Consider the following 19697-nt stretch of genomic DNA (forward strand, 5'->3'; position numbering starts at 1 on the left):
ACGAGTAGTTCATATTCCCTAGAAAAGCTAAAAATCATAGTAATTTAAATAAATTAATAATATTTTTTGGTTGTAGATTGCAAATAAGCAACTATATACACTACACTATAAAAATGGATACTAAAACATTACACAACTTACGTCAACTTTCATATGCAGAAATTTCTACCGTCAATTCTTTTAGGGAACAATTTTTGGTGAAATGAAATCAATATTTCGTCATTCTATTTATTTCCATAAAAAAAGGAGAGCCCACTGTACTAACTTTTCTAATAATAATGGCTTTAACATGGACACCATACAAGAGGATCTCTGTCACTCCAACAACGCAAGGACATATAGCACGGAGCGGGATTCAGACCCAGGATCTTCATGGAACGAGTTCAGCTTTTTGACCACCATGCTGTCCAGTCGGCCTTCTTCGTCTCTTTATTTTCGATCGTGTAGTCTTCATTCTAGTTTCGTCATTCTAGTTAACAATATCCTTAAATCCCTTTAAGTGCATTAGCACTACGATGAGATTTCAAGTTGAGGAAACATTTTCATCATATATTTGACAGTTCGTGTTTCATGACAAATCAAGTGATTTTTTGACGAAAGGATTTTTAAAGTTAACAAAATACAGCTCAAGAATTGGTGAATCATTTAAAAGTTCTATTTCTAAGAGCGAGTTTTAAATTTGAGAGTGTAACGCTTGCAATTTTTTTTTGTAGTCAAAACTACGCAGAACTTTGCTTGTGAAGTTTTATTGATTCACCCCTCTATAAAAACTTCGTCTCAAGAAAAGTTAAAAATATATTTTTGTTAAATGGCCCTAAAACTAAATTTCAGAGCAAAAGATATTGTATTTCATTGCTGCAAATTATTATGAAAACTACATATAAAACTATAATATAGTTTGACTACTCCATAAGGAAAAAAGTTTTTTTGGTAAAATTACCGTACTGTTTAGTAATAATTTCCAGCAAAAAAAACCATAATTAATATGGTAATTTCTCCTATCCTATGGTAACAGCTCACCGGAAATTCTGTTTTTCAAAGTTATAGTTATTATTACCTCACATTTCGTAAAAAATACGAAACTGAGCAGCAAATTTTGCCGAATAAATTGCTCTTGTGCCATCCTCTAAGATAATTTTACCACATTTACCAAATTTTATCACTTATTATAAAACCACATTCCATTGATAATTTTATCAGCATCATTGTGAATTGTATTCATCAAGTGACTGATCTATTTGGTGTTCCCATAGAGAGAGAAACATGGTAAATATTACCGTAATCTGGTAGTTTTGATCATTTCTGAGTGCAGAGTGATGTTTTTAATTCTATTAAACTACTTTAGGGGTTATTTTTGGCTCTTTAATCTGAAATATAATCATTTTAAGCTGAAATTATCTGTGGGAAGAAGTTCAATGCACTAAGAATAACATTGGACCCGATATTTCGTACGAAATAACAACTAAAATGTGCACAGTTTGTGCGGTGATAATAGCAGTTAACGGTCGTAATTTCGATTAAAGACAGCTTAAAGACAGAATCCTATTTTGATTGCTGAATTATGTACAAAATATGTTCTTTTCTTTGAATGAAATAATATATTCATGCATGAGTTAATTTGTATCTTCATAAAAAATCAGAAAAAAAAATTCATTCGGTACATTAAAATTACTGAGAAGTAGTGTACAGATGTTTTAGAATTGCTTTCATGCTCTTAAAAGTCGAAACTTACCTCGTATGTATCACCCACTTTCTTGTCGATGGCCTTTGCTGTTGATATGTTGCCAGATGCCGAATCCATACTGAAATAGAGATGTTCTCTTACGTCCAAAAGATTGTACGTGACTGTTTTTCTAGTGGGGTCATAAGCATGGACGGTAGTTACATGGATTCCTGGAGGAGCCTTTTCATACACCCTTGGGTCATGTAGGGGATTTTGAAAGATGAGTTTACCTAGTAATTAATAGTTGGAGTTAGTATACAGCATGCAAGTATAGCCTATTTATATAAAAAATAAATAAATACTAGTTATAAGTTTTCTCTCCATACTTTCGGAAACACTGAGACGCAATTTTTGCGTAGTGGAGTGCGCAAGAAAATAGATTGTTATCCCGGAATATCTTTTGGTCTAAATGATCGGATCTTCACGTTTTAGAGCTTAATCTTAAAGGTTCAAGAAGGTGACTTCAATTATGCTGCTTAATCAGTGCTTCGTTTTTCTTAAATTACGTAATAAGTCACAAAAAACGTACTTTATTTGAAAGAACATGCCTTTTTTTCGACGGTTTCTTATTTCTGACATCCTAAATAATGGGGGTTGCCGGAATCTGGAAAATATGGTTCCAATAGTTTGATCAGGTTAATTTGACTCTCTGCATATTTCATCCTATCTCGATTCTGCATTTTCTACATATCTGAATTTTCACCATACCAAATTCTATGCAAAATATAACTTCTTTCCAATATTTATTTAATAATTGTCAAAAATTTATTAATTTTAAGGTACACAAATATTTACTTCATTTTAAAGAATATAATTTTGCATGGCAAAATACAAAAAGTGAACGAAATCGGTTGAATAGTTTCTTATAAATCAAATTTTAAAGAAGTCATACTTTTAGTCCGAAATGGTATGTTTATTCAGATAAAACATGTTTATGTGTCTGATTTCGTAGTTTAAAATATAGACTGCGCTAATTAATTACCATATATGAAGTCAACCCCACAAGCCATTAAGATTGCACCCTAGAAAGTGTGAAGATCCGATCATTAGATCCAAAACTGCAAAGTATAATCAGTTTTTTTCGTGCACTGTACATAAAAGCATAATAAGCAACAGGTAAGTAAAAGATAGTTTCTAGCGTTAGTTTACAAAATAAGAAAATCACGATTAACATATTTATACAAGATGAAAATGCTTATCATAAAAAGTAACGCATGATAAACGCTTAAAAATTTGAAATTTTAATTAGAATCGATGTCTTCTTATACTTATGGAAAGACTAAGTGTAATTTATGTGCAATTTAAGAAAAAATTAAATTCCTTCCACTTATGATTAGTTTAAACAAATATGGAAAAGACGGTTGCAGTTTCTTAAGTAAAAAATAAATATAAATCAGGTAGGACTAGAGCACTATAAATCACCAGTAAATTTCTAAAACTATGATTTGAATATTATTAATAAACTTTTTAATATGAAAATTGCTTTCTAAACGGTTTATTTTAAATATTACATGAAAGTTTTACCAAAGGAAAAATTAAACAATACGTGTAAACTATTAATTTTTCGAAAAATTACCAATCCGATGAATGTTTATAACTAGAAAGTTGAACTACAAGCTCTTTCTGCTGGCTTCGAGTTACAGAACGTACTCAATTTTAAAGTGTTCAATGCATTTTGTGTACAAAATAAGTTTTTGAGACGAAACAGTACTTTAAACTTCTATAGGCCAAAAACTATCTACATTTTAAATAATCTTTATTTTTTCCTTTTCAAATATTTGATTTTAGTAGCAAATAAAAGAAAAGTGACTTTGACTGTTTTGAAATATTGAATAAAATTAGTCAACACTAGTTCAAATAATACTTTTCAAATTCAGTAAATAAAATTCATTAATAATTGTACAGAGTTATTCATGATTCCCTCCGCCTGTAAACGCCATTTTTCTTTACTACAACTGGCTTCAGCAGTACATGTTACTGCCATCTACCGACAACTGCTTAAATTAAAATTTGAATACTTTCGGAATAATTTCGTATGTTCTTTCTTGCCACATTTGTCTTCGTTTTTTTACTATAATGCTTCGAAACCTCGGAGGCAATTATGAATAACACTGTATAACTTTAAACTCTTTTTAGAGAACAGCAAAAAAGCTAGACAGAATTGGATGCCTGATATTAAGCGTCATCGCAGACAAATTGCAGCATTTGTCGATTCAGAAGCCAATTAAGTTCGATAAACTCGCATGACGTCGCTTACAGGTATCCAATTAAATCTGATTTAAGTCACGTGGTTCGACACAGTCACTTCACTTCTTCTCGAGCTGCAAGTAACCAATTTTAGGGAAAAAAAGGAAAACGAATTATTCTCATACTAGGAAATATTTTTTACGCTACACAAAAAAAAAGAAAAAAGAAAAATGTTCTATACTTTAAATAAACAAACCGCATAATTTACAAAATGATCTTTTCAACGTACACCTGAAAAGCTTTATTAACTATTCTAACTATTCCCTTTTTTGGAGTATTCCAAAGTTATAGAGCGTTTATAGGTTCACCAAATACCCTAACATGAATATGTGACTAGTAGACGTAAACATAGATATTTTTCTAGACGCATTACAAAATGATTATGTGTCTGGACTTTTTCTTTTATCCTTCTAGAAAAGCAGAGAGAGTCCAATCGATGCCCAAACAGAAGTGGGAGAGATATATATGAGGAAGCGAGCTTGTCGATAATTGGTTTTGATCCCTACATGCCTTCCAGCAATTTACTTTCTTTACAAAAAAAATGAAAGCCATGTTTATTTTTTGTCCAAGCGATTAAATACTTAACTATAAAAATACATAAAATTTTTGGTCGTTTAATTACGAGCCGAATCATTCCAATTCGTTAATTGCATGTAAACATTTAGTCTGCAATTCATTTGGAAAACTATATTTTGAATATTGTATTATTACTTGGCATTTGTAAACTTCAATAGTTAAATGAATCGACTGGCAGTAATTAATAATATGAACGAAAATAATCATGCATGGTATCGTATGTATGTTATCATACGTTTATATTTATTTCTGAGTTGACTAGTTGATTTGTTATTATTATGAGTTAAAGCACATTATTGTAATTTCATGTGTTTTTTAAAACTAAAACGTAAAAAAAAAAAAGAAAAAGTTTTTGTAAAAAAGAGCCACAGTCTAAAAGTGGTTAAGAGGAGGATATATCGCTGGAAAATTATTCAAGGCAGTTACTCTTTTAGTTAAAAAATAAATTAAAAATTTAGAGAAAAATTAAGTTCTAGTAAACAAAGAATAAGCCACTAGTTTCAAAAGCTTATTTGTTTCTCTTTCTGTTTCTTTTTTCTTTCGTTTACATTCTTTTTCTTTTTTTCTTTCGTTTACATTCTTTTTCTTTTTTTCCTTCGTTTATATTATTTATCTTTTTTTCTTTCGTTTACATTCTTTTTCTTTCTTTCTTACGCTTACATTCTTTTTCTTTTTTTCTTTCGTAAACAGCTTATGGCATTATGATTTAGAATTACGCTGTGAGATAGTTGTCCTGTAATAATTTGTTGACATCTTAATATTTTGAAATTTTTTTTTCAGCATTTGGAACATTATAGTTTATTTTATGTTTACCAAAACACACTTTTTTCTACACTTTAAAATACAAATGGTGGTGAAACAAAATTTGTTATGAAAAGTTTATACCATGCAATAGCGTCCTCTAAAAGTACTGATTTGTTATTTTAAAGTATTATTGGCGTCAAATAGCCGATGCAATTCTGAGTATACGACTATCAATGTTCAATTACGTGGCCTTATAATTTTAAACCCAACCCAGATGATAAAGGAACTCTCGTCTCAAGCATTTTGGTGAACTTTTTGAAGGAACTAAACAGCGATTGCGTTACATGGAGAAGAAAACAGCGAAAACCACCTATGGTTAGTCCGACGGACGGAATTCTAACCACTAAGGATATTTTATGTCCATGTATTTTAGTATTACTTACCGGAATTAATTTTTTCCAACTGGAAATATCAATATTTTAACAGTACAATAATTTTACCTGGATTTTTTTCTCCGTACATATACCTTAATTTTGCAAAGCTACGTGTTAAAACATGTACCTTTGCTTATTGATTTAAAATTACTTTAAATTTTCTTCGAAGTGAATAACACCATGAATCTTCATAGTTCACGACTATCTCAATCGATATTGATTTGCAATTTGCAAAAACTATTTCTTTAAACGAAATAAAATCCGTTCGTAAAGTATCTCGGAAGCTTATAATTAACAATCCATCTCCCTCATACAATTCAAGCAGTCATCGCGTGCGTCCAAAAGCATTTCTCTGACTTTCACCAATCTCTTTGATGCTTAATACATATTAATCAAAGTTCCCTTCGATGAAGATACTTGTTCTGCTTAGCTTATACATATTCATTATTTTCCCGGACACTACATCATCCGGCTTGATGCATGCATACACATTCCACGTCACTCTTTTACCTCATGCATGAATCACTATGCACGAAGTAAAGTCACTGCGTTTGCTGCCTGACTTGCATTTGAGTGAGAATTAATTTACAAGCTGGAGTCTTTTTGATTAAATTAGTTTTTAATGGCCGGTTTTGGAAACAACGATAGTGATTTGAAGTGGCTGAGGAAATTGATTTACACATTTTTTTTTTAACTATGCGTGAGTTTAAATTGTTTAATTTCTAAAAATTCTTTGAAATTGCAATGAATTTTCCAGAAACTGGGTAAAAAAATGTAAACGTATTGAAATTTATACTTAGAATATTCATTGTCTATTCTGAATTTAAGTGAAAAAGAATTATTAAGTATCGATTTTTTTAATATCCAGCTAGTCTTATTTTGGGCAGAGTTATTTTATTTTTTTATGACCGTCGTTGAACAGCCGACCCAATTTTGGATTTGCGACTACTAGTGTTCAATTCCGTAGACTTGTAATTTTGAACAAATCCAGAAGTCAAGGAAACTTCTGGATCATGTACCCCCAGAGGTATGATTGGACAGAGTTATCTTAAACACTATTAGTTGGGCTGGGATAGCTCGGTTGGTAGGGCACTGGGCCCATGTCCAAGAGTTTGTGGGTTCGATTCCAGCCGGCCGAAGACTTCCCGTGTAGTAAATGGTGACCGATGCACGTTAAATCTGTCGAGTCGCAAAGTCCTCTATGTTCCCATAACAAATAAATACCTCTGGGGGTTAGTGATCCAGGAGTTTCATTGGCTTCTGGATTGGTTCAAAATTACAAGGCTACGGAGTTGAACATTAGTAGTCTTAAACTCAAAATTGAGTCGGCTGTTCAATGACGGATATAAAAAAAAACAAAAAACACTATTAATAGAGTTGCGATGAATCAGGCGATAGAGCGTTCGCCTTCAAATGAGGCGAACCAATTCGAATCCCAGTCGATACGAATTTCGCATCCGGCTTCCACCTACGACAGTGCTTGCGTGAAATATCCTCAGTGCTAGACGGATCATGGGTTAGAGTCCCCTTGCCGTCAGGCTAACCGTGAGAGGTTCTCGTGGTCTTCCTCTCCATGTAACGCAAATGTGGGTTAGTTCCATCAAAAAGTCCTCCAAGAAGGCAAATTTTCCCCAATACTTGATCCAGGAGTTTCCTTGTCTTCTGGATTGGGTTCAAAATTACAAGGCTACGTAGTCGAACATTNATATATCACTATTACTTAAATATGTACTTAAATTTATATCATACCATGTCTTTAAGCATGAACTAAGTCACTGCATTTGTTGCTTGACTTATTATATCAAAATATTATGGCAGAATTATTTGAGTATTAATTTACAATTTTTGGTCTCTTTGATTAAATTACTTTCACTGACCGATCTTTGGAACAACGATAATGATTTAAAGTGATTAATAATGATTTAGAACGAAATTGATTTCCACAACGTGTGTATTGATTGTGTTTAATTTTATAAATTGTGCAAAATCGTATCGAATTCAACGGAAACTGGTTAAAAAATGTATGTATTAGATTTTGTACCTACAATAATTTTAAAAAAATGCGAGAGTAGTTCTTTGTGATAAAACTAAATGCCATTAAAAAGAACGTTCATAAATCACAAATACCAAAAAATGTATTAAAAACCTAACACCTTCATCAGTAGAATATAAGAAAAAAATGGCAAATATAGAGATAATTAAAATGAGACAGAGATTACGTCTTGTAAATGAGATAAATGTAAAGTTGAAAGAGATAAATTTACGGTTATAAGAGACAGGAAATTAAAAATTAAAAAAAAAAAAATTAAAAATTTCCAAATATTAGACAATTAGGATACACTCATTTTGTTTAATATTTGGTACGATATTTGCCTAATATTTGAAAATCATTAATTTTAAATGATTCGGCTCCTTTTACTTTATGCGTATTAACTGTATATTTTTTATACTAATTCGTTTCTTAATTGGAATTGTTTCCTAATAGGGTACTTTAAATATTTCTGGATATTAGCATGTGTCACAAAGATATCTTATTGTACTCAAAAAAATTGCTCGATTGTTTTCCCCATAACACTCTCCTGAACATTTTAAAAATATGGTTTGTTATTATATGGTCCTAAGCCTTTCAACTATTGTCTAAAACATTTTAAAATGCACATAAAATTTTAAAATACAAAATAGTTTGATATTTTAAAATATTAAAAACTGCAATTTATAAATTGTAAATTCTTTTATCAAAAATAAAATTATAAAAATCTGTAATTTTTAAAATTTAAAAAAAAATACAGTGGCTTTCACAATTTAAATCGCTTTTCAAAAAATTTAAAATTTTCAATGATTAAAAACCTTTTTATATGAATAATGTAAAGTTTTTCTTTTGAAAAAATTTTAAAATTGTGATAAACATCACAATGTTCATTTGTAAAATAAAGAAACAAGAGCAGAATAAAATATTTTTTGAGAATATTATATCATATTCGAAATTTCATATGTATTGAATAAAGTATTAAAATGCACTTTGGGTGCATTTTCAATGAAAAAAGGGTAATAGCATGGAGACTAGTAGAAATTTTTTTATCCGTCATTTCTTATATTTAGTCTCCTTGTAGCCGTTGGTGTTACGAATACGTCCCAAATGATGTGGTCATTTAATTCAACCAGTGATAATGTCATTTGCCGGTATTTAAGAACGATAATGACTAGGAGTGTCCTACCTACAGATGAACTTTCCTCAATTGAAGAACCAAAGCCATCTTTGATTGAAAGTCTAATCACTAGTACCAAAAGGGCGAGGCAACCCATGAAAATCCCGTAATACATTATTCAACACCCTTGAATACTAGGGTAAGTGTTTTAGAGCTTGTTGAAAAGTATTAGGGTGGACATAATGAGGGACATTGATTAATCCCACGCCAGGATCTCTGTAATCATTCTTCCTGACTGATGGTTCTATTTAAGATTTGAAATTAAAAAAAATTATTTAATGCAACACATTTCGTTTTTTCTTCATATCAGCATAAAAAGTTATACCAAGTTGAGCTTTGCCCTTACAAAAAATTAAGTTAATTTTGCGGTACATTTGTGGTAATTTGGAGGTGTCTAGGTTGATTTGAGGTTTATTCGAAGTTGATTTCTAAAACAACCTTAAAAGATCTACCTCCCAAGGTGTATGAAGTTGTTTTATTTACACTCGTGGCTGTTTTGAGGTTGATGGAACTATACTTTAGAGCAGGGTTTCTTAACCTGTGGTTCATGAACCCCTAAGGGGTCCATGAGTTATATTTTGGGGGTCCGCTGACTACTCCTAATTTTTAAAACGTTTGGAAGCCTACCCATTGCTTGTACAGCGAGTTATGGCAGCTATAATTCAGTTTGCTACAGTGTATCTTTGCAAAGAGGTATTTTCCTCACTTCTGACAATAAAAACATAACATCCAAATCGATTGAATGTTGAACATGATATGCACGTTGCTTTTTCGAAAACCACCCCTCAATTTAATTTATTAATTAAGGAAAAGCAGCAGCAACCTTCACATTAAAAATTTTAATTTTAAAAATTTTGTATACTATTAAAATAATAAAATTAAATGTTTTCTAATAATTGATGTTTTTTACAATAATTTTTTTCACAGGGGGGTGGTCCGTGACTTCTTAAAATTTTTTAAAAAGAGTCCATTATATCAAAAAGGTTAAGAACACTGCTTTAGAGCAACCAGCTTAGGGAGGTTGTTTTTGAGGTGTACGGATTATTTTATTTAAACTTCAAGTAAATACGTATATTTGAGGAGTGAATAATTTCACACGATCTACTAAAATTATTTTTGAGTTATAAATGAGTGTGATTTTGTGAGGTGTAAATAAGTTTGAAATTGTGGTTTATTAATGGAGTTATTTTCGATGCAAAACGCAACCTCATTTTCTTTCTCACGTGTTGTAATTTACACCTGTTCACCTCGCAACAACCTCAAAAACCCATTATTTTTTGTAAGGGTAAACTTAAAGTGTTACTGTTAATGCTCTTATTTTTGGGAATTGTTATCAAACATACTTAAATGCAATAACACTTTTTTTAGCGAATGTTATGCTGTTCTATCTAAACACACCCTATTCTTTCATTCCTCTGTACGCTTCTTCAAATTTTTGAGGTAAATGATGGGGATTTGAGGGAGAATTCTTCTAGTTTGGCAATGGACATATATTTTAGGATGTCATTTTTAACTCTGAATTGAATTTGTCCTATCCCAAGATGATTGGACTTATAGTTACAAAAGCGTTATGAACAAAATGTACAATTTTTATTTGTACCTATTTACGAATCTGATACCACTATCTAAATAAATGAGACCTCATTTTCTATTTAATTTTTTTGCTAAATAAAATGAGAATAAGCACATATTAGTTCAAAAAATGCAAGCGTTTTTATGTGCAAAAAGAACTACTTTTCATACATACTTATGCTCATTGTACAGTACGTACATTGCTATACATGAACTAATTGACCATGTAAGGCGCATTTTATTTTTTATCTTTGCACGCTGGTCGGAATGATTCGAATTCTGAAATATTTAGTCTAATAGTTAAAAAGTTATATGTGTTTTATCTATAAAAAGGGCAACTTTGTACCAACACTCATTTACGCATCTTAATTTACCATCCAGGCAAGTGGGATATATAAGCATTTTCTGGTTTAATCACAATATCTAGATAAAATTGAAAAATTGTATGTGTTACTTATGCATAAAAACAATTTATCATCCTATTTACACTGACAACTAATACTGAAAATCACGCTGACAAAGAGAGTATCCTAATTGTCCCTCACATACAGTTATAATTCGAAGCTAGGAGATTACACGTGAACTTTTTTGTTTTCGTCTTTTTAAACTAGTAATAAAATTGCTAATTCTAAATTCTAGCTTTTTCAAAATAATAGTTCTAATTACCACATATTTAGTTAAAAATGCAAAACTAAAAAGCAAATTTAACCGTATAAATAATTTTTATACCATGCTTTAAGGTATTATGATAAAATTACCTAATTTCACCACGTTTACCAAATTTTATTACATATTATAAAACCATATTTTATTGTTAATTTTACCAAAATCATTACCAAAGCGCTTTGGAAAAAATTACAGAACTCCTTGGTGTTTCCATAAACCCAGAAACATGGTAAAATTTATTATATTCTACTATTTTTGACCATATTTTTTTCTTATTTTGTTTTGGTTAATTGGTGTTTTTGGTGTTAATTGGTGTCCTCTTTGGTGTCTCCATAAAGCCAGAAACATGGTAAATTTTACCATATTCTACTGTATCATCTTTTTTTTCTTATTCTGTTTTGGTTAATTGAAAAATAAATGTTCACATTATTAAATTTCTTTCTATCTAAACAGTATTGAGTAGTATTCTGCCGTAACAAATATTTTTAGAAATAATATTTTTAAGTGACTATCAAGACTTTGATTGCTTCTACAAACTTTTGTCGAGCATAAGTCACAATATTTAAACTAAGTTAAACATGGTGAAAGGTTGCAGATGGTAATAGTTTTGATTCTTAAGATGTTTCCCTGAAATGATAGATGATATAATTTTATTTCTGATGTAACATCACACCAAAAAGATACTTATATTTCAGAAAAGTTCTATCTTTCTAAATAAGTGTCAGATGCATTTATCCATTTATTTACTTTTATACTATACTATTTTTCTAACACGTCCTTTCTATAACTAAGAATAGTTAGGTTTTTTTGAAAATAAATCCCTTTTGTAGAATTTTCAAAAAAAAAAGAATACTTCTTTTAGAGTTGTAAGAAAACGACAACAAAGAATGAGCCACTGTGAAAAGAATGAGTAGAAAAGCATGCTCCGCTTTAGTGAATGTATTTATACTTCTTAAGGAAAACATTTTATATAAGAAAGAACAGATTACAAAAGCTATGAGATACGTAAGACGAATTCTGAAGCAAGCTACTTTGTTGTATGAGTGAAAAAGTAATGACAACAAGCAATGCTTCTTAAATTTCGTTTTTTACAAAGAGAGGGAGGGAGTAGTTGAAAAAGTACTCTCAGTTCAAACAAAAATTAAACAAAAGTGTGAAAAGTAAAACCAGACAAATCTTATAAGAAAAAAACAACTTTTATTCAGTCAAAAAATTAAAAACATATCAAAATAATGAATTAACATAAAAATAAATTATTTATGATTTTATTTTCTCTGATTCTGTCTTATTACACGTAAGACCCTACGATACTCAAGATGAATTGTGAAGCAAACTATTTAGTTGCACGTGAAAAAAAAAGTAATATAAAACATACAATGTGTCTTTTTTTTTTTTTAAAAAAAAAGAGAGTGTGTAGGTAGTTGAAAAAATATTCTCATTTAAAAAAAAATGAAACAAAATGGGTGGAAGGCAAAACTATAGAAAGCTTACAAGAAAAAACAGTTCTATTCAATCAAAAACATCAACAACAAAACAGCATAATCAAAAAATAATGAATAAAGATAAAAATATTAATCAATTTCTTTTCATATAACAAAAGTATGTCAGATTACAATATAATAATATAACAATATTTAATTTAGAAATATTAAGGCAGGTATAACAAAAAAGCAGATATAAAATAAAATAAGAATTTTGAAATTTACGTTTTTCAAGCAGGTTAGGAAGAAGAAAATAATTTCATCTTTTGTAGGTTAAAAAAAAAAGCATAAAACCATTGGATATATAATTTTTGTAGAAAAAGTTTTCCGAAATTTTTTGAAAGTGATGCAATTTTTTTTTATTTGCGAGAAAGAAATATTTTTACCTCTCTAATCGACATAAAAAACGTGGTTTTTTAGTTAGTAATTTTATCTTATTAATTACACAGGGTGTTCCATACATATCGGCCAAAATATGCAGTTTTGAAATCATTATTAAAATTTAAAAAAAAAAAAAAGAAAGAAAGAAAACACACATATTGAGGATTGAAAATTAATATTTTACCGGGGAAAAGACCACTCGCGATATTTGACACACCACGGGAAAACGAACGTAATCAACAGTAATACAAGTTTTATTGCGAAAAGAAACAGAAGTTTATTATTAGAAACACCTGTGAATTTAACCTCCCATTAAACTTGTCTTGATGTTTATTACATTCACCTTTCCCTACTGTAATTTGCCAGATTTTGATATAATTTTTTTCATTTAGACAAATACTAATTTGCGCCCCCCCCAACTGTATTCTTTTTCATTTTTTTTCGTAGCAAGGTGTTCATTGCGGGACACCTTGCATATTGAACTATGAAATGATAAATTAATATATGATGTCATATTTTTATTTATACTTCATACTTTTATTGTTTAACTGTTTGGAATTTATTATTTATAAATGATATATGATATAAATGCAGGATATCTGAAATAAACATATCGAATAAATTTATAATGTCATGCTTTTATTTATACTTCATACTTTTATTGTTCAACTGTTTAAGAATTTATTATAGAAATAAATATGTGATACATTAAATATTTGTAATATATTAAATAAATATATTAAATAAATTTATACTCTCATAGTTTTATTAATATTTCGTACTTTTATTATTTAACTGTTTGGGAATTTATTATAAAAGCCAATGTATGATAGAAACATACTATATATGAAATGAATATATGAAATAATTATATGATGTCATTTTTTGATTTATGCTTTAATCTTTTATTGTTTAACTGTTTAGGATTTTACTATAAAAATAAATTTTTGATATATTAAATAACTATATAAAATATATATATTAAATAAATATATTAAATAAATATATTAAATAAATATATTAAATAAATATATCAAATAAATATATTAAATAAATTTATACTGTATTAGTTTTATTTATATTTCATATTCATTTTATTAATTAACTGTTTGGGAATTTATTATAAAACAAATGCATGATATAAACATACGCTATATGAAATTTATATGTTAAATAAATATATGTCATACTTTTATTTATACTTTAATCTTTTATTGTTTAACTGTTTGGGAATTTATTATAAAATAAAGTAGAAGTATATCTTTTTTTGCTTGTATAAAACATATTCTTGTTTAAAAATTATTCCCTTTCTGCCGTTTTTTCCCTTTTTCTAGACTCTTATTCCTTTGGATGATAAATAAAAGTATCGACGTGCATTGCGAAGTTCTTTAAAAAAGATATCATTCTTAGAGATCGTTATAAAAACATAAGAGTTAAGTTTTTTTTTAGAAATAAAAGAACCACGTACTATTTTTTGCTCTCATGGATTTAACACTTTGGTGGAAAAACATTCGCAAAAGAAGCGGTTACGATTGCAAAAAAGCATATTTCTGAAATAAGCTACTTTTGTGGTATTTTTGAAGAGAAGTGCGGAAACAAACGGATATTATTCCTTGACACGTAAAACGAAAGTTAGAAAAAACACAAGCTCTTATCGACGATTGTTTACGAGACTGTAGTTCTTTTAGAGAAGCAGTAGAAATGCTTCTTTTTTTTTGTAATGATCATCGCATTGCATTTCTTTCAGAAAATAATATAAAAAATTGGAATTTAGATATTTTTCAGTTTTAATTCTAAAGCAAAAACAAACAGGTGCTTTACAAAACAGTTTTTTACTGATTTTGTCAGTACTTATATATAGTTACGCAATACATCGACATCAAAACTGAAAATAGGGCCACCGGTACTTTTAATAAAACACTCATAACATATACCGACATCAAATCTGAATCATGAGTAGGCTTTAAAGGATTATATGGGTATTAAAAGATTATATGAGTTTCAAAGAGAAGTAAAATACATAGCTTCCATATGGGTTTTAAAAAAAATCAGGTATTAAGTGTAAACATACGAAACAATGTTTTACCATCATTTTATAAATATTTCACTTATTTAAATAGTTGTATTAAGTACGGGTTTTCAATTTTAGCATTGGTGTACAAAGAACAGGAAAAATTATTGTTTCGCTATTTCTTTAGAATTATAATAAAGTAATTGTTTTATTCAAATCATAAGTGTGTAGAATAACAACATTTGAGTAACATTTTATAAATAATTCAAAAATTTTGGCATTGAAAACTGGTTTTTAATACCTCTTAGAAAAAAAACAGCTTCTCGGAGGTTATGATAACTTATAAAAATTCTTTATTAAATGAAAGAAATCCACACATTTTCAATTATCAGGGAAATAAAGCTCTCCTACGATTTTTCCAATTAATTTTAGATTTACTTCATTTGAATTTTAGGCTGAGCTAAGTGAAAAAGTACGTTTTTCGGTAAATTCTAGACCACGCATTTGCATTGTAAAAAAAGTTGTGATTAAAATTCCTTCTTTTTAAAATTCTAGAAGAAGTATGACAGATTTAAAAAAAGCAGTGCATTTGGACTTGAGAAATCGTAACCACCAATGTCAGAAAATGTGTTTTGAGATTTTTTTTTTTAGTAGTTTAACTTCCGGACTCTCGAGCCCAATTGAATATGTTTTTCAAAAGATCTCTTTCTAACCTTATATAATAGATGCATCATCTGTAACATTCTTTTCTGTGATCTTTTTCACTGCTAAAGTGGCAAAAAATGTGAAAAAACTTTCAAACATTGGAAGTCGAAAAACAAATTATATATAATTATTTTAAAACTTTAGTCTAGCTCCCTACCAAGTTCTATGCATTTTAAATTACTAGATAAGAAATATTACACAAAGTATTTATTGCTTACCTGCAATTTGAGTCCAATTTTTTTTAAAAATATAATTAAGTTTATGTTATATACTGTTGGTAAACTATACGCTACAAGACTTTTAATTTAACTTACCATGCATCCATTAGTAAACTAATAGAAAATCATTTGTTGCAGTCTACAATTTATCTATAGAAAATTTGAAAGTTATTATTGTAAGTGATGCTGCTTTTTAGATTACACTGCAGGAATTTTAGTTCTATAACTATGGTAATATAATTGGCAGCACTACACCCGATTAACCTTAAAGTTCACGGTAAAGAAAATTTTCTACGTTTACGGTTTTTCAACCATTTACAACTAGCATGATTTCAAAACCGTAAAAAAAAGGAATTCGACTGGATATAAGACCTAGATTTTTTAAGTTGTGTTGTCAACGCTGGGACTCGAATCCTGTTCTGTTGGTTAGGATGCTGATTAGGCCTTTCATCTATGCGTATTTGTAAGGAACTAAATGGCGTTATTAGGGGTCTTAGTTGGTGCGATAAAATTCTGGTCCTGTTAGATGAAAGCAGTTAGCATACTGTTTACTCATAATATAACTAGCAGTTAGATTACAAACTTATTTATGGTTATTTCACAGTTTTGTTTGAATATGGTAAATACAATTGAAAAAATTGATATTAAATCATTTTTTTCAGTGAAATTTGTAACAGTGTAAGCATTAAATTTTTTTAGCAAAACTAGTTAAATAGTTCCTTAGCATTACTATTTCAAAGCGTAAATTTTACAAATTCTCACACCTCCGAAACTAACCAAGAGATTGTGTAAAATATTTGCATTTTATTAATTAAGATTATACGTTATGTAAACATTTTAATTTGAATCTGTCAAAAAAAATTTGAGTCTGTCAAAAATAAAATAAAATTTAAATCTGTCAAAAAAAAAAAAAGAAATAAAAAAAGAAGAAAAGTACGCTTAATTGCCCCTTCAGGACTGGCAGAATGAGAAAGAAGCACTTTTCCATACTTCTTATTCCGAGAGTATACGTACTATGTACGTATACGTACTCCCACGAGATGAAATACGAGCGTACCGCATGGAAATGAAGTCTGTGTGGTCTTGGACCACTGAATACAAAAAGCCTTGTTTTATATATGATGCCGCAGATCGTGAAGTGAGAATCATGTGATCACGGAGATTAAATGAAGTAATTTTTGCGTCCTACTTTATAACTTTAATAACTTCGCAAACCACTGCATAAGTAATTTAATGCATTTATATTTGCTTAATTCAAATCTTTAATCTGAAACGGAATTACGGACAAAATCCGGAAACGGAATTACGGACAAATTATTAAATTGAAAGTGATACTTTATTGTAAATTTTTGATTTCCTTTGATATTAATAAATATATGAAATTTACCCTCCAGAGGTTGAACTCCTGGGCGAAATTGTCGTAAATTTCCTTGATGTTCTAATCTGCTATTGTATAACATGGGGGAATCTGGTTTTTAGTTCTAGGAAAGTTTGCAGTTAAAATTTCCGAAAAAAAATCGAAATTAAATGCTCAAAGGGTTAATGATACTATTTATCTAGAAATAAACTTTATACCAGAAAATAAGCATACATCGTAAATTGTGTATTAAAATCAAATCACAGACACCATGGTCAAATCTAAGCTGTAACAAAAATTACACGTATTTTAATACTAAAAAAGGCTGCAACTACTTAACGCCAAAGTAGAGTTCAAATACGGGTTTTATTACCCCAAAACTGTTCTTTTATGGTACTAAATTGGATACCATAATTTCTTTGTACTCAATATTAACATTTTTATTCAGAGTGAGATAAGATACTGACTAATCAGTAAAGTTATTTTTACGCTATAATATGAAAGAAGAATCATTAATTTAGAATGCATATCGCTCATTTGGTGCTGATTATATCGCTCATTATTTGGTTATATCGCTTATTTGGTGGAACAATGACGTAACTGATAGTTAAAGTAATATTCAGTTACGTCATTGTTTCACCAAATAAGCGATATATGTTACGGTTAAGATAATAAATTCGATTATTATTAATAATAACTGGCAAAAATTCAAAATACCCGCTTCTTTTGGTTTAAGTAAGAAATAAAAAGGGACGATTTCCGTATCGTGATGTTCCAGGAAGCAGCTCGCAAGAAACTTTAAAAAAAGAATTGAAAAAAAAAAGGAAAATACATCACAGTGAGGGAAACTCGAAGGGTATAACTCTCAGCCACCCCCGGGCAAACATCTACATGTTTTTGCTTTTTAAAGTTTTCCAGTTTAAAATCAATTTGGTGCCTTGGCGATTGTAGTTGGCGTAGCAGATCACGATACGGAAATATTGCCATCAAAAAGGCGAAAAAAAATGACATTGACCAAACTCCATTGATTATTATTAATGATAACCGGTTGATGTGATAAATTCTCTTAAATTATTCGCTTTAAGCGGCTTATTTAGTTAAAGACCGGTTAGTATTAATTTTAACCGACTATTTACATTGACTGTAACGTATACACCAATTCTTAAAATACATGAGTTTGCAAATCAAACATACGCGTAGCAACGAGAGCACATAAAGTCGAATTCGATATAGGCTTAACAGATCGTAAGCGCATAGAAACTTTGCATGGTAAAATAATTTAATGACGCTTCCTAGATAATTAAAAATTAAAATGTAATTATCCTTATTACACAACAAAAACATACATACATATTTTAACGACGACTTTTTGTTTTGGTTGAGATATAGCAGCGTCGATGATTTCACGCCAGCACGTAAACAATATTTTGGTAATATTCAAACACTGCCAACATCTGCAGTTTCGTAAATGAAAATGATTCTTGTTTGATGTGAATGAGTGAGACTTCTGCTTAAGTTATTTCTGTTGAAAGTGTTTAGATATCAATTTCATCTTTTTAATTATATATGAAAGTTTGATTTGGTGTAAACGTTTTTTCCTGCAATTTTTTGGCATAGGCAACGTTATATTCGGAGAACTTTTACACCACAGTTTTCACAGAGTCTATTATCATTTCCAGTTTTTCTCAATATTTCAAATGAGTTAATATTTCAAGGGGAAAACAAATCTATTCTTAGTTTATTTAGTTTATCCATTTGTTCAAACAATAAAATTTTCTAATACATAGAACATTTTGTAAATATTTTTGTTACAAATAAATTCAATTCTTTTTGGAAAGATGATATATAATAACAGAATAATTGCTTTATTTATTGCGTTGATTTATTTTCAGAATATGTTTGTTTTCAAAATGATAAAACAATGATATCAAAAAAGCAATTTTTAATTTTCCACCGCAAGCAGGAGAGGCAATTATGTGAGTAAAAAAAGGAGAAGTATAAATATTTAAATATACAAAACCGAAAAACAGAATCTTGCAAAGCTTTGATAAAAAAAATTAAATGTTTCTTTGTTTGAATTTAATGAAAGATAGTATTTTTTTTTATAAAAGGTATAATATTTCGTGTAAAATTTAATGTTTGCTCTTTCTTTTACAGAAACAGAAAAAAATTCTTTCTATTACGGTGAAAGGCAATAATGTTATAAAAAAACATATTCCAAATTTGAAAAACTTAATTAGAATTAAAAAAAATACATAGCTTTTATTATTGTTTGATAATTTATACAAAGTAAACACATATGAGTCGTCAAAACTGTAAACAGCATTCATTTATTTTTACAAAAGACTATGTGCAAAATAGTATTTATTAACATAA

The 19697-nt window shown here is 29.2% G+C and overlaps 1 protein-coding gene across 1 annotated transcript in view; it reads right to left on the reverse strand.

Annotated features, from left to right (window-relative positions):
• Nucleotides 1–19697, reverse strand: part of LOC107457221 (uncharacterized) — a 78165-nt gene that overhangs the window by 40415 nt on the left and 18053 nt on the right. The window contains exon 2 of the mRNA XM_043042031.2: nt 1733–1953. Within this exon, the coding sequence (XP_042897965.2) occupies nt 1733–1953 (221 nt within the window). The remainder of the gene's footprint in view (nt 1–1732; nt 1954–19697) is intronic.

The sequence above is a fragment of the Parasteatoda tepidariorum genome, chromosome 10 (assembly GCF_043381705.1).
Source record: "Parasteatoda tepidariorum isolate YZ-2023 chromosome 10, CAS_Ptep_4.0, whole genome shotgun sequence".
In the NCBI taxonomy this organism is placed as follows: domain Eukaryota; kingdom Metazoa; phylum Arthropoda; class Arachnida; order Araneae; family Theridiidae; genus Parasteatoda; species Parasteatoda tepidariorum.